We start from the raw sequence: 13,090 nt of genomic DNA on the forward strand, positions 1-13,090 counted from the left end.
TGGTTAAGGCTCTGGACTCTTGACCGGAGTGTTGTGGGTTCAATCCCAAGTGGGGGACACTGCTGCTGTACCCTTGAGCAAGGTACTTTACTTAGATTGCTCCAGTAAAAACCCAACTGTATAAATGGGGAATTGTATGTAAAAATAATGTGATGTCTTGTAACAATTGTAAGTCGCCCTGGATAAGGGCGTCTGCTAAGAAATAAATAAAAATAATAACTAAAAAATATACGTCTGGTCTGAATTTTGCCCCTTATTTTTAAATAACACAGATGTAATTGACTGTAGACAGGATGCTGTTTGTGATAAGTTGTAGGATTGATGGAAACACACAATTTGTTTTGGGTTCAGATCCAGCTCCCCTCCACAGCTCCCAGCCTCTCAGCTGCTGTTTGTTTGTGTTTACAGAGACCAGCAACATCACTGAGAGATACACCCTGATTGAAGAACTGAAAACCTGGACTGAAGCTCAGCAGTACTGTAGAGAACACCACACCGACCTCGTCAGTATAAAGAACGCCAGTGAAAATGAAGAAATAGTGAAGAAAGCGCAGGGCAAGCCCTTCTGGATAGGCCTGTTCAATGAGCCCTGGAAGTGGTCACACCAGGGGGATAACTACACATTTCACAACTGGAACTATGGGCAACCAAACAATGGGGGAGGGGATGATAACTGTGTGATGATGAGTAAGACTGGTGAATGGTTTGACTATGGCTGCAACTCTCAGAAGTCCTTCTTCTGCTGTGAGGGTGAGGACCCTGTTCAGACTGTGTTCTCATTTAATTCAGTGTAAACCTTCAGGTTCAAAGAGGGAAGCATGATTAGATCTTTTCAATAGGTCCTGGTGGTGACAAATCTATCAGTTTCCACTTTGAGAATCAATCACAGAGGGTCTAAATGGGGTTAAAAGAGTAAACAAAACCCCAGTTATATTTCCTTAGGCTTTAAGGTATTGTGCTGTGCTGTGCAATATCCTATAACAACAAGACATGTACCTTTACACATTCTAAAACAACATTAGCATTGATTGACAGTGAATTGAGTTTTTCTCACAACGGTTTCTTTGTCTACCTGGTGTTTCCATGACCTTCGTCACTCATGCCAGAATGATACTCGTGTTACAGTACAAACCACAAGCATGCTGTTAGTATATTTATTATCACCATACAGTTCTACGAGTGTCCCACCTTCTTACAGGACCAGTAATCTGTGACTGTTGGTTCCATTTCCAGTGGAAATCTTTTCTCTGAAGAACACGTTTTCACTCATCTTTATTGTGCTGTCCCCTCTCCCCAGACGGCTCCTCTGGTCAGTGTTTCTATGAAGGAGCTTGGAAGACATGGCAGGAAGCTCAGAGCTACTGCAGAAACCAAGGCAGAGACCTGCCCACCATTCAAGACCAGGCCAGGGTTAATGAGCTTATAGGTCTTATACCTTCATATAGTAACGGGTATTACTGGATCGGGCTGTATCGTGACAAAGAGAACTGGCAGTGGTCCAATGGAGGTGATGTCATCTACTTCAACTGGGGACGATACCTCTTCTGTGCTTCAGTGAATTCAGAGGGAGAGTGGGAGGATTCACTCTGCAGTCAGGGAAACTATTTCATGTGCTACAGCGGTGAGTTGAGATTCAATTCCTTTGTTAATGAAACAGCTGACTGGACTGGGGGATGAAGCCAGGTCCCCTGGATACTGCACAGGGGCCGTAATCTTGAAACGTTCAAAACAAGAAACATCTTCTCAAATACAGTATGTTTCTAAGTTTGTTATTAAGAAAAATGTTAAGAAGGTGTGTTATTCACAATACATTTCTTATGATTTTTTTCCTTCATAAGAAACATAAGAAAACGTGTATTCTTCAAAGAAATGTTCTTATTGTTTTGTTTAGATTGTTTATATTCCAGACAGCAAAATCCTTGTCTTAAATATGTAGCCCTTATTAGACATGTAGAAGAAATATGTTTAGCAGTTAAATAACTATTTGTATTGGAATAAAAGGTGATAAAGAGGGTTGTAGTTTTGCTGTATTGTGTAGTGGGCTGAACCTCACATGACTGATTTGTTTGTTATGCAAATTAAGTCTGACAGGTATTCTGCAATATATACAAGTTGCATCTCCCTGTTGCAAGTTAGTTTCAGACACCATGAACAGAGGACAGACTTTGATACACAGCTGATAGCACAGCAGGTGCCATGTTTCATGAGGTACGGCCTCCACAGTGATGAGCCATTCTTGTTGCTTGTGACAAATGTAACTTTTATTTACATTTGAAATAATAATAATAATAATAATAATAATAATAATAATAATAATACCACAGCCACCTGAACTAAGCAGTCATTGCTCTGCCTCAGCCAATCAGGTTCCTAGTAGGGTGCTCATTATCATGCAGTCGACGCCCTCAGAGCTTTAGAATGTTGAAACTCTCACTGGAACTTCAAAACAGACAAATACCAGTCAGTACAGGAAAGACATGAAAGCACATGGGGGGGATGTGTTCATAATGATACTGTTTGCTTCATATTGATTTTGCACCGACTGTGAGGAAAATATGATTATATATATATAATATGAAAAAGAACAATGATTATTCGTAAATCATTAAATAGACTCCCCCATCCCCCACTTTGCTATTAAATACTTTTCAGACATAAACTAAAGAGACTCCCATGCACTGCTAGAGATGCTGCTTTTCAGGACCTTGATAGCTGAGCCAGATGTGACTCGGGTTCAATCACTATACACAGGAGAGCCACTGCACCTCCACAGCTGACATTGTTTTTGATCTGCTGTTTGTGTTTACAGAGACCAGCAACATCACTGAGAGATACACCCTGATTGAACAACTGAAAACCTGGACTGAAGCTCAGCAGTACTGTAGAGAACACCACACCAACCTCATCAGTATAAAGAACACCAGTGAAAATGAAGAAATAGTGAAGAAAGCGCAGGGCAAGCCCTTCTGGATAGGCCTGTTCAATGAGCCCTGGAAGTGGTCACACCAGGGGGATAACTACACATTTCACAACTGGAACTATGGGCAACCAAACAATGGGGGAGGCAATCAGAACTGTGTGATGATGAGTATGACTGGTGGATGGAATGACTATGGCTGCAACAATCAGAAGTCCTTCTTCTGCTGTGATGGTGAGGACCCTGTTCAGACTGTGTTCTCATTTAATTCAGTGTAAACCTTCAGGTTCAAAGAGGGAAGCATGATTAGATCTCTTCATTAGGTCCTGGTGGTGACAAATCTATCAGTTTCCACTTTGAGAATCAATCACAGGCTCCCTGCTCAGGCTGATGGGATGGTCAATATCCTTCCAGAGGTAATGGGGTGATGTGGATTGCAGCTATCAGTCCCCCTTGTTCTGCTGTGATTGAAGGCTCCCTGTTCAGTCTGTGCTCTTGTTCAGCTCAGGGTTTGTACCCCAGTCTGTGAGCAGGGACTCAGAGGCTCAGTCCATCTGATCCTACAGTAGCTGTCTGACCTCCAGAGCAGGACAGGGTGTAGCCTAGAAATCTGAAGTACCAGAAACCAGCCCGGTCATTAAGAGTGTGAGAGGGAGCAGCTACCCCTCATTGTTATACCCAGGAGAGACGTGTGCTGTGATATACATTCTTACTGTCTATTTATTATATTTATTTGAAAACAATAAACCATGTCATTGTCAGCATTGCCCTGGTGGAGACAGCAGCATAGACACAGTTTCATTTAAATGCATTTGAACAATACACTTGAAACAGGAAACACTAAATCTTGTTGTTGTGTGTTTTCTTTACAGATTCAGACCCCACAAGCCCCCCTTCCACTCCGGTCTCTCAAGGTATGCAGTGTAATCACTTCTGTGGATTCAGAACCACTGCAGGAATCTGGCTTTGTTATAAACTTTCTTTTTTCTCTCTTTCTTGTTACAGAAGCAGAATCCGCGAGGCCCCCTTCCACTCCGGTCTCTCAAGGTAAGTGCAGTTTGAAAATGGCAGTTTGTTCAGTGTGATTGACAGCTCACACCATGAGTTATAAATGAATCTCAGTGTTCTTATCAACCTCACTAATTTAACAGTGAGTTCACCATTGCCCTGGTGAGGACAGCACCACACACACACACACACTGACACACACACACACACTGACTGACACACACTCACACACACACACACACACGCACACACACACACACAATGTCACTCAAATATATTTAAACAATAATGTAGAAATGCAAATGATGTATTTTTACTCCTGCAAATCCAAACCTCTCAAGCCTTCTCTCAACACCAGCCTCTAAAGGTATGGAGTGCACTAGTTCAGTTTGAATGTGGCTTTGTAATAAATGACTTATTGTTTGATTGTATTAGTATTTATTTATTGCCCTGGTGGAGACAGCAGCATAGACACAGTTTCATTTAAATGCATTTGAACAATACACTTGAAACAGGAAACACTAAATCTTGTTGTTGTGTGTTTTCTTTACAGATTCAGACCCCACAAGCCCCCCTTCCACTCCGGTCTCTCAAGGTATGCAGTGTAATCACTTCAGTGGATTCACAAACCACAGTAGAATGGCAATCTCATGTGTCATGTGAACCACAAGACCCCCCCTGTCTCTGCTGGTTTTCATTCCAACTGAGCTCTCAGTTACTTAACTAGACCCTTAATTGAACTGATAATTTGCTTAATTAGACCTTTTAACTTGTTTTCAGCTCTTAAACAGTTGCATATTTCAAGTTAGCTATAACATTTGACAAGTAACTTGAACTGCAACTGTTTAGAGCTGAAAACAAGTAAAAAGGGCTAATTAAGCAAATTATTAGTTCAATTAAGGGTCTAGTTAAGTAATTGAGAGCTCTGTTGGAATGAAAACCAGCAGCTACAGGACCGAGTTTGAGAAGCCCTGATCTAAACCACTCACTGTAGACGTGTCAGTGCATTGAAATCCACTCATAGGAATGGTAATAAGGTCTAAACTCGCATGCAAGCATTCAAATGGTGCCTGATGGAAACATGTTTAAATCTGTTGAAAACTGCCCCAACATTAAACACTCCTCTAAACATCTAAACACAAGAGTTCATCTTTGAAAGTCTACCTCTACACGTCTGCTTCTTGTGTTCTAGGTACCAGCACCTCACCTGAGCCCTGCTCTTAACTCACGTTCTGTGCTGCACATTACAGACTACGTGGGGTCTTATTGTTTTACATGGGGTTCATTTAATTATTCAGCTCAGGGTTTGTACCCCAGTCTGTGAGCAGGGACTCAGAGGCTCAGTCCATCTGATCCTACAGTAGCTGTCTGACCTCCAGAGCAGGGCAGGGTGTAGCCTAGAGATCTGAAGAACCAGAATCCAGCCCGGTCATTAAGAGTGTGAGAGGGAGCAGCTACCCCTCATTGTTATACCCAGGAGAGACGTGTGCTGTGATATACATTCTTACTGTCTCTTTATTATATATATTTGAAAACAATAAACCATGGTATTTTAAGCATTGCCCAGCAGCATAGACACAGTTTCATTGAAATGCATTTGAACAATACACTTGAAACAGGAAACACTAAATCTTCTTGTTGTGTGTTTTCTTTACAGATTCAGACCCCACAAGCCCTCCTTCCACTCCGGTTTCTCAAGGTATGCAGTGTAATCACTTCAGTGGATTCAGAACCACTGCAGGAATCTGGCTTTGTTATAAACTTTCTTTTTTTCTTTTTTTCTTGTTACAGAAGCAGAATCCGCGAGGCCCCCTTCCACTCCGGTCTCTCAAGGTAAGTGCAGTTTGAAGATGGCAGTTTGTTCAGTGTGATTGACAGCCCACACCATGAGTTATAAATGAATCTCAGTGTTCTTATCAACCTCACTAATTTAACAGTGAGTTCACCATTGCCCTGGTGATGACAGCACCACACACACACACACACTGACACACACACACACACTGACTGACACACACTCACACACACACACACACACGCACATGCACACACACACACACAATGTCACTCAAATATATTTAAACAATAATGTAGAAAGGCAAATGATGTATTTTTACTCCTGTAAATCCAAACCTCTCAAGCCTTCTCTCAACACCAGCCTCTAAAGGTATGGAGTGCACTAGTTCAGTTTGAATGTGGCTTTGTAATAAATGACTTATTGTTTGACTGTATTAGTATTTATTTATTGTCCTGGTGGAGACAGCAGCATAGACACAGTTTCATTTAAATGCATTTGAACAATACACTTGAAACAGGAAACACTAAATCTTCTTGTTGTGTGTTTTCTTTACAGATTCAGACCCCACAAGCCCCCCTTCCACTCCGGTCTCTCAAGGTATGCAGTGTAATCACTTCAGTGGATTCAGAACCACTGCAGGAATCTGGCTTTGTTATAAACTTTCTTTTTTCTCTCTTTCTTGTTACAGAAGCAGAATCCGCGAGGCCCCCTTCCACTCCGCTCTCTCAAGGTAAGTGCAGTTTGAAGATGGCAGTCTGTTCAGTGTGACTGACAGCCCACCTCACGTGTCATGTGATCCACTAGAGCTATATCAGCTGTGGGAGAGCTGTGTGCAACTATTCAGCAACAACACTAGGAAAGCAGACGGTTGTCTTTCGGTTTGGAATCCTAATGTATAGAGTTACATTATATTGTCCAGTACAAATAATCTGTCTTCAGGTAACCCTGTTTATACTGTTGAAAACTGCCCTAACATTAGACACTCATCTAAACATCTAAACACAAGAGTTCATCTTTGAAAATCTACCTCTACACGTCTGCTTCTTGTGTTCTAGGTACCAGCACCTCACCTGAGCCCTGCTCTTAACTCACATTCAGCGTTCCCTCTAAGGGTAAAATGCGCACATTTTACACAGTAACTGGCAACAACCTTCCACTCAGTTTATTAACTTTTACAAGTTATCAAATATCAGCCTCCCTCGAGACTCCAACATCTCATTTTGAGAGCATTCGTGCAAAGCATTAACATAAGCATGTTTCCGTGTGTCTTGGAGATGATTCTCTGATTTCCCTGTTAAAATGCACGTCACATTCGTACAGAGCTCGCTCGGGCTGCAGTGAATCCAGTAGTGCAGGGCGGGTGAAGCAGGAGTCTGGAGATTCTGCCTCTATGGAGAGGGCTGCCCGGTGCTGCTTAGGAACGTCTCAGTTTTGAACTCATCGTATAATTGAAAACGTTTTTGAAGCACAATCTTACTGCATTATTTAGAAGTATAAATAGTCAACATAAATAAACATAAATAAAAATCACAATACTCATACTTTCAAGGGTTTTGTTTTATTTCCCTTTTAAAAAACAAACATTTCAGAAATACCATCATATCAAGCGTTTAGAAACTGGTAAAAATGTAACGTACAGTACAGTGTAGTGATTGAAGACGACATGTCATGTGCATTTGTTTGCAAGTTGAGTTTAGGTGACTTCACTCGCGTGTCTCTGCTGCTGAAACTCAACATGACAGCTGCACCAACGAAGAAAAAAAAGCAATGTTTCAGTAAAAGACAGCTAAAACAAAATCTGATTATCTCTATGAGGATGGTGGGACACTATTGTTCAAGTTTTGCTGCCGTTGATCATGCATGAGTCAGTACCATTAAAAGATCATATTGCCAGTCATAAACACGTAGAGGAAACAAGAATGCAAATAAGACGGCAACAATGGCAAAGCATGCATTCACTATACTGATAACTGAGATCTAAGACACTGCATTCACTATACTGAAAACTGAGATCTAAGACACTGCATTCACTATGCTGAAAACTGAGGTCTAAGACACTGCATTCACTATGCTGAAAACTGAGGTCTAAGACACTGCATTCATTATACTGAAAACTGAGGTCTAAGACACTGCATTCTCTATGCTGAAAACTGAGCTCTAAGACACTGCATTCTCTATGCTGAAAACTGAGCTCTAAGACACTGCATTCACTATGCTAAAAACTGAGATCTAAGACACTGCATTCACTATGCTGAAAACTGAGATCTAAGACACTGCATTCACTATGCTAAAAACTGAGATCTAAGACACTGCATTCACTATGCTAAAAACTGAGATCTAAGACACTGCATTCACTATGCTGAAAACTGAGCTCTAAGACACTGCATTCACTATGCTGAAAACTGAGATCTAAGACACTGCATTCACTATGCTGAAAACTGAGATCTAAGACACTGCATTCACTATGCTGAAAACTGAGATCTAAGACATTGCGTTCAAGGCTGGCTGGAAGGAAAATTAATTGCATGTTTAATGATTGTTTACTTTATTTATTTCTATGCTACCTGTGTTTTAATAAAGCTGTAATTAGCAATATTAAACAAAGGCAGTTTTTTAAATTAAATTATATTTCAAAATTGTATAATGCAACAAAATGAATACATTCAAAGGGTTAGTGCATCGTCGAAGGTTCCTCACTGATAATTGATCCTTTCTCAGTTAAAACGGCACATTTCTCAGAATCTAAAAAGGGAACGCTCCTCCCGTTCTGTGCTGCACATTACACACTACGTGGGGTCTTATTGTTTGACATGGGGTTTATTTAATGGCTGTGTGAACTCTTCTGTGCTGCACATTACACACTACGTGGGGTCTTATTGTTTGACATGGGGTTTATTTAATGGCTGTGTGAACTCTTCTGTTTGTCTGCACAGATAAGATGGCAACAGCAAGGGTCAAACTAAACGTACCCCAAGGAGTGAATCTTGAGGACCCCAAAGTGAGCGAAGCCATTTTAGAGCAGGTAGGTGACATTCCCTTTCAGAAATCCAAACTGACACTGCTTCCTGTGTACTGGGCTTCGTGTGACACTGATGAGCTAATCTCACGTTGACTTTGCTTCCCTTTAGTTCCTTCTAGTTTCCTCTCGTTTCCCTGATAGATACACAGAGAGATGTGGTGCTCCTTGATAATACTGTGTTTCTTGTGTTGCTGTTTCAGATTCGGGAGCACCTCTCCAAGAACTTTCCAATGGACGGTGTTAATCTGCGCTGGAGAAGACAAGATGGGGAGATATTCCACAAGGAGGAAGAGGAGGAGGAGGAGGAGAAGAAGAAGTACTTCAAGCCGTGAGATACCAGCGCCCACAATGACAAGCGAGGGCTTTCAGAGCGGCACTGGTTTATATTAATCTGACATTATCTACTGGTTTATATTACTCTGACATTATCTACTGTTTATATTAATCTGACATTATCTCTTGGTGCAGCACTGGTTTATATTAAAGTGATGGGGTGTGTGTTTTAATTTAATATTAATTTATATATATATATATATATATATATATATATATATATTCAATTATTCACTGGTGCAGCACATATTTATATTAAGGAGATGGGGTGTGTGTTTTTAATTTAATGATAATTTAAATACATATTCAATTATTTACTGGTGCAGCACATATTTATATTAAGGTGAGGTGTGTGTGTTTTAATGTAGTAAATGATTCTAATAGAGGTTACATTAGTTACTGGTGCAAGTTTATTTCAGCTTGTAAAGAATATATTCAGAGTGGTAACAGAGTAACAGGCCTCTTCCCCGTGGCATGGCAGAGCATGGAATTACAGAATGAATGTACAACTTGCAGTGTACTATTAAATCCCATAGAGGGCACCACAAACACATTTACTGAGGGAGGAAGGGAGCAAGCTCATGTATAATTATACAATCACCTGGAAGGTCTTGATGCTGCAGTACATTACAAACAGCAGCCAGGATACAGGTGTTGAATTGCTTATCAGGGGGACAGGGCTAAGGTAGAAGGCAGATGAAGGACAGTTCTCTTTTTTCACATGATCCTCCAGTGCAATGACATGGGCAGCTCTAGCCTGGGTCACTCTGAGCCTCTGTCTGGTAAGTGAGACGAGTTGTCCTCAGCAAGCTGGTCTCTTCCAGTCCAGGTCTGCATTCTAACCATGGCTGCGTTTCTACCTGGAGGAAAAGCCCTCCAGGACTGGAGCCTGTCGCAATGCAAGTGAAGCTGCAGCATATACTAGCAAGTGGCGCCCCCTATGGCCTTTAAATAGGTCTGCATTATCACTCAGAAATATATGTGCAGTCTGCAGGGTGCAATGCAACATGGGGTTAAGTCATTAAGGCTATGAGTAGGGTGGTTTGCTACAGCTTATGATTTCAATGGAAATGTCTTATTTTTTTCTGATGATATTTAATTTACATTGCTGTAAAAACAAAAAATAACAGGGTCACTGAAAAAGTTTTATTTCTCATTATAGTGTATGAGGAGCAGAAGGGAGGGGGGCAAATCCATGCATTCATGAAACATGTTCATCTCATGCAAACACATAGAAATCACACGAGCTGTACCAAAGAAAATATGTGATTCATGTCATTGTATTGTATGAAGCGTTGTGCATGAAACGATGCTCTTCTACTCTGTATTTCTGAATGTATTTTTGCTGATTCAATAAAGTTTCAATCTCAATCTATGGCATCTTTTTTATTATTATTACTATTTTCACAGAGACTGCAGTCCTCTAACAAGGCTGCTCTATCGCGACGGATCCCTTTCTATACAGTGTGGTTCAGGAGACTGGGTGATGGGCAGCACAGGGGCTGAACAGAGACTGCTCTATAGCGATGGATCCCTTTCTATACAGTGTGGTTCAGGAGACTGGGTGATGGGCAGCACAGGGGCTGAACAGGGACTGCTCTATAGCGATGGATCCCTTTCTATACAGTGTGGTTCAGGAGACTGGGGGCTGGTTGAATGGATCTATATCAGCTGTTTGTTGTCTACACTCCTAAATGAATCTATTTGCTGTTCATTTTGTAACAGGTCCCAAGTCATAGCTGATCACCAGCTCACCAGCAGTTGCTGACATTGTCTGCAGGTTTAAATAAATAAGCTGGTCTTGAAAGGGTTACAGCATGACTTTATTCAAAGCGCCTCCTGTCATGAACCAGACTATGCCACTTTAAGGTCACATATCTGGTACTGTTAGGCATTTTTGTATTCATTTTGAGTTTTTCTCTCCTCTGTAGATATGACCTCACTTTGTCTAGTGGGGGCTCCCAGGGTCTAAGAATGGGTCCTCATTCCCATCATGACCACTAGGGAGCGCTTTCCTGCATTTCACCTAAAGTTGCCGCAGGTGTACTTTCCTTAAAGGAGTGTTTGCTGTCAGCATCAACACAGTGACCACAATAGCAGCTAGTCTGCGGTTTGAATGACGAGTTGATAAAATCAACTGGCTGCAGTCTGATTACATTCAGCAACTTTATTACAGCAAATCATAACAACACAGGCACGGCACTCTCTTCTCTAAAGCCAGGAAGGAGGCTTTGACTTGTGAACACACACACAGACCAAACACACGAACATGCACTCAAATCCAAATAATAAAAAAAAAGTTAGCTGTGCTTTTATTCTTAACATGTTTTACAAACAGTTCACAAAACATGTTCGCTTTTCTGTACGAGGTGCCTGAACTGACGAGCAGCTCCATGAAACGTTTACCCGATAAACACCCACGAAGTGTCCACGCTTGGGATGAAGCTCGAGTGAAGACGACCCGACCGCAGGTGGAATTCTGAGCAAACCGCATCACTCCTAGAATAAGGAGGAACGTGCCTGCATTCATGCACAACAAAAACTAGTGCTGCATAAAATCACGAAAAAACAAACACAAAAACTGGACATGTTATTTTTTTTAACGTATCAATTTTATAATAGCAATATAACCCTGATAAGAGCACTTTATCGTCTGGTAAGGACCTTCATTATGTTAAATGGCCTTGAACAATAAACTGCAGGTCCAACAATAGGCACATTGGAACTGCAGTTTAACAGCACACTGCAGTAAAATCACACTATAACTGCAGTTTAACATTACATTTAATAGAATCGCTTTTAAAACGTTTAAAACGTGACAGTGAGAATTTAAATGCCTACATACAAAAACCCCAGAGGAATGTCCTGGGGTCCTTAGGGATTTCGCTGTGGAAGACAGCAAAGGAAAGAAGGTTTACTTAACCGTGGTAAAGTTTGATGTTCGATAGTCAACATTAGTTTGATTTCGCACTGCACAGCGCATACAGACCCAGCATGTGGAAAAAGGCTTGTTTACCTTATTTAGAGCCGCTATAGAGCTTTCAAAACAACTGGACATTAAAGAAAGACTAATTGTGAATTATTTCAGAACCATTGCACTCTTGTACACTGTATGGAACTCCATTAGGCCCTGGAGATGATGAAGCCCTTGCTTTTTTCACAGCTTGCTCTACTTTATTATTATTATTATTTATTTCTTAGCAGACGCCCTTATCCAGGGCGACTTACAATCGTAAGCAATTACTTCTTTCCACTTAGGTGCACAGTCCTCCATTTGGTATTCTGGTGGATTGATAGGTGGGATGTCTGACGGAATTGACATAGGCTCCTGCCTTTTTGAATCTGTGTTTCCTCCAAATATCTCTCCAGCTCAAACTTAGATGCTTTTAGTGTGCCATTCTTCTCACTGGTGAATAACTTCTTTACAAATTTGAATGGGTCTTTATAAACGTTAGCTCTCGCACGCTCCTTCTTTTTGTAGCTTTTCCATAGGCGCTCAGCTCTGCGCAATGTTGCAAGCTTATCTTTTATGACCCTTTGTAAGCGATTGAGTCCCTCCTTCTGACTTTGTTCTGCTCTTCTCCATTGCTTCCTCAGCTGTCTCCTTTCTCTAAGTAAGCGTTCAATCTCCTGCTGCCGTCTAGACTTTCCAGGAATAGTTTGTACTTTTTTCTTCCTTTTTTCAACTCCAAACCTCTCACTTCCATATGCGTAGATGATGTCCCCAAATTTATCCAGCTTCTTTTCAACCGTTCCACTTAATCTTTCCAATGCAAAGCAGAGATCTGTGTTTACTGTGTCCCATGCAGTTTTCTCACAAGCTCTTGGCCATTTAACTCCAGGTTTGTGCCAGTTGAGGTTCTTTTCTCTCTTATGCTGGTTTGTCTGACCGGGTTCACAAGGATCATTAGGTTCATCACTAACTGTGTCCATGCAAGTCCTCCTCACATCTATGACAGGGGTGCTGATATCCTGCGAACTGTGGTTTGCTTCCTGTCGCTGGATTTCATTCGAA

At 41.3% G+C, this 13,090-nt stretch overlaps 1 protein-coding gene across 1 annotated transcript in view; it reads left to right on the plus strand.

Annotated features, from left to right (window-relative positions):
* Window positions 1-5,149, plus strand: part of LOC117970258 (macrophage mannose receptor 1-like) — a 15,338-nt gene extending 10,189 nt beyond the window's left edge. The window contains exons 4-7 of the mRNA XM_059015723.1: window positions 409-750; window positions 1,298-1,621; window positions 2,810-3,151; window positions 5,118-5,149. Coding sequence (XP_058871706.1) covers window positions 409-750; window positions 1,298-1,621; window positions 2,810-3,151; window positions 5,118-5,149 — 1,040 coding nt within the window. The remainder of the gene's footprint in view (window positions 1-408; window positions 751-1,297; window positions 1,622-2,809; window positions 3,152-5,117) is intronic.
* Window positions 5,150-13,090: the final 7,941 nt, after the last annotated feature.

The sequence above is a fragment of the Acipenser ruthenus genome, chromosome 51, assembly GCF_902713425.1.
Source record: "Acipenser ruthenus chromosome 51, fAciRut3.2 maternal haplotype, whole genome shotgun sequence".
Classification (NCBI taxonomy): Eukaryota; Metazoa; Chordata; class Actinopteri; order Acipenseriformes; family Acipenseridae; genus Acipenser; species Acipenser ruthenus.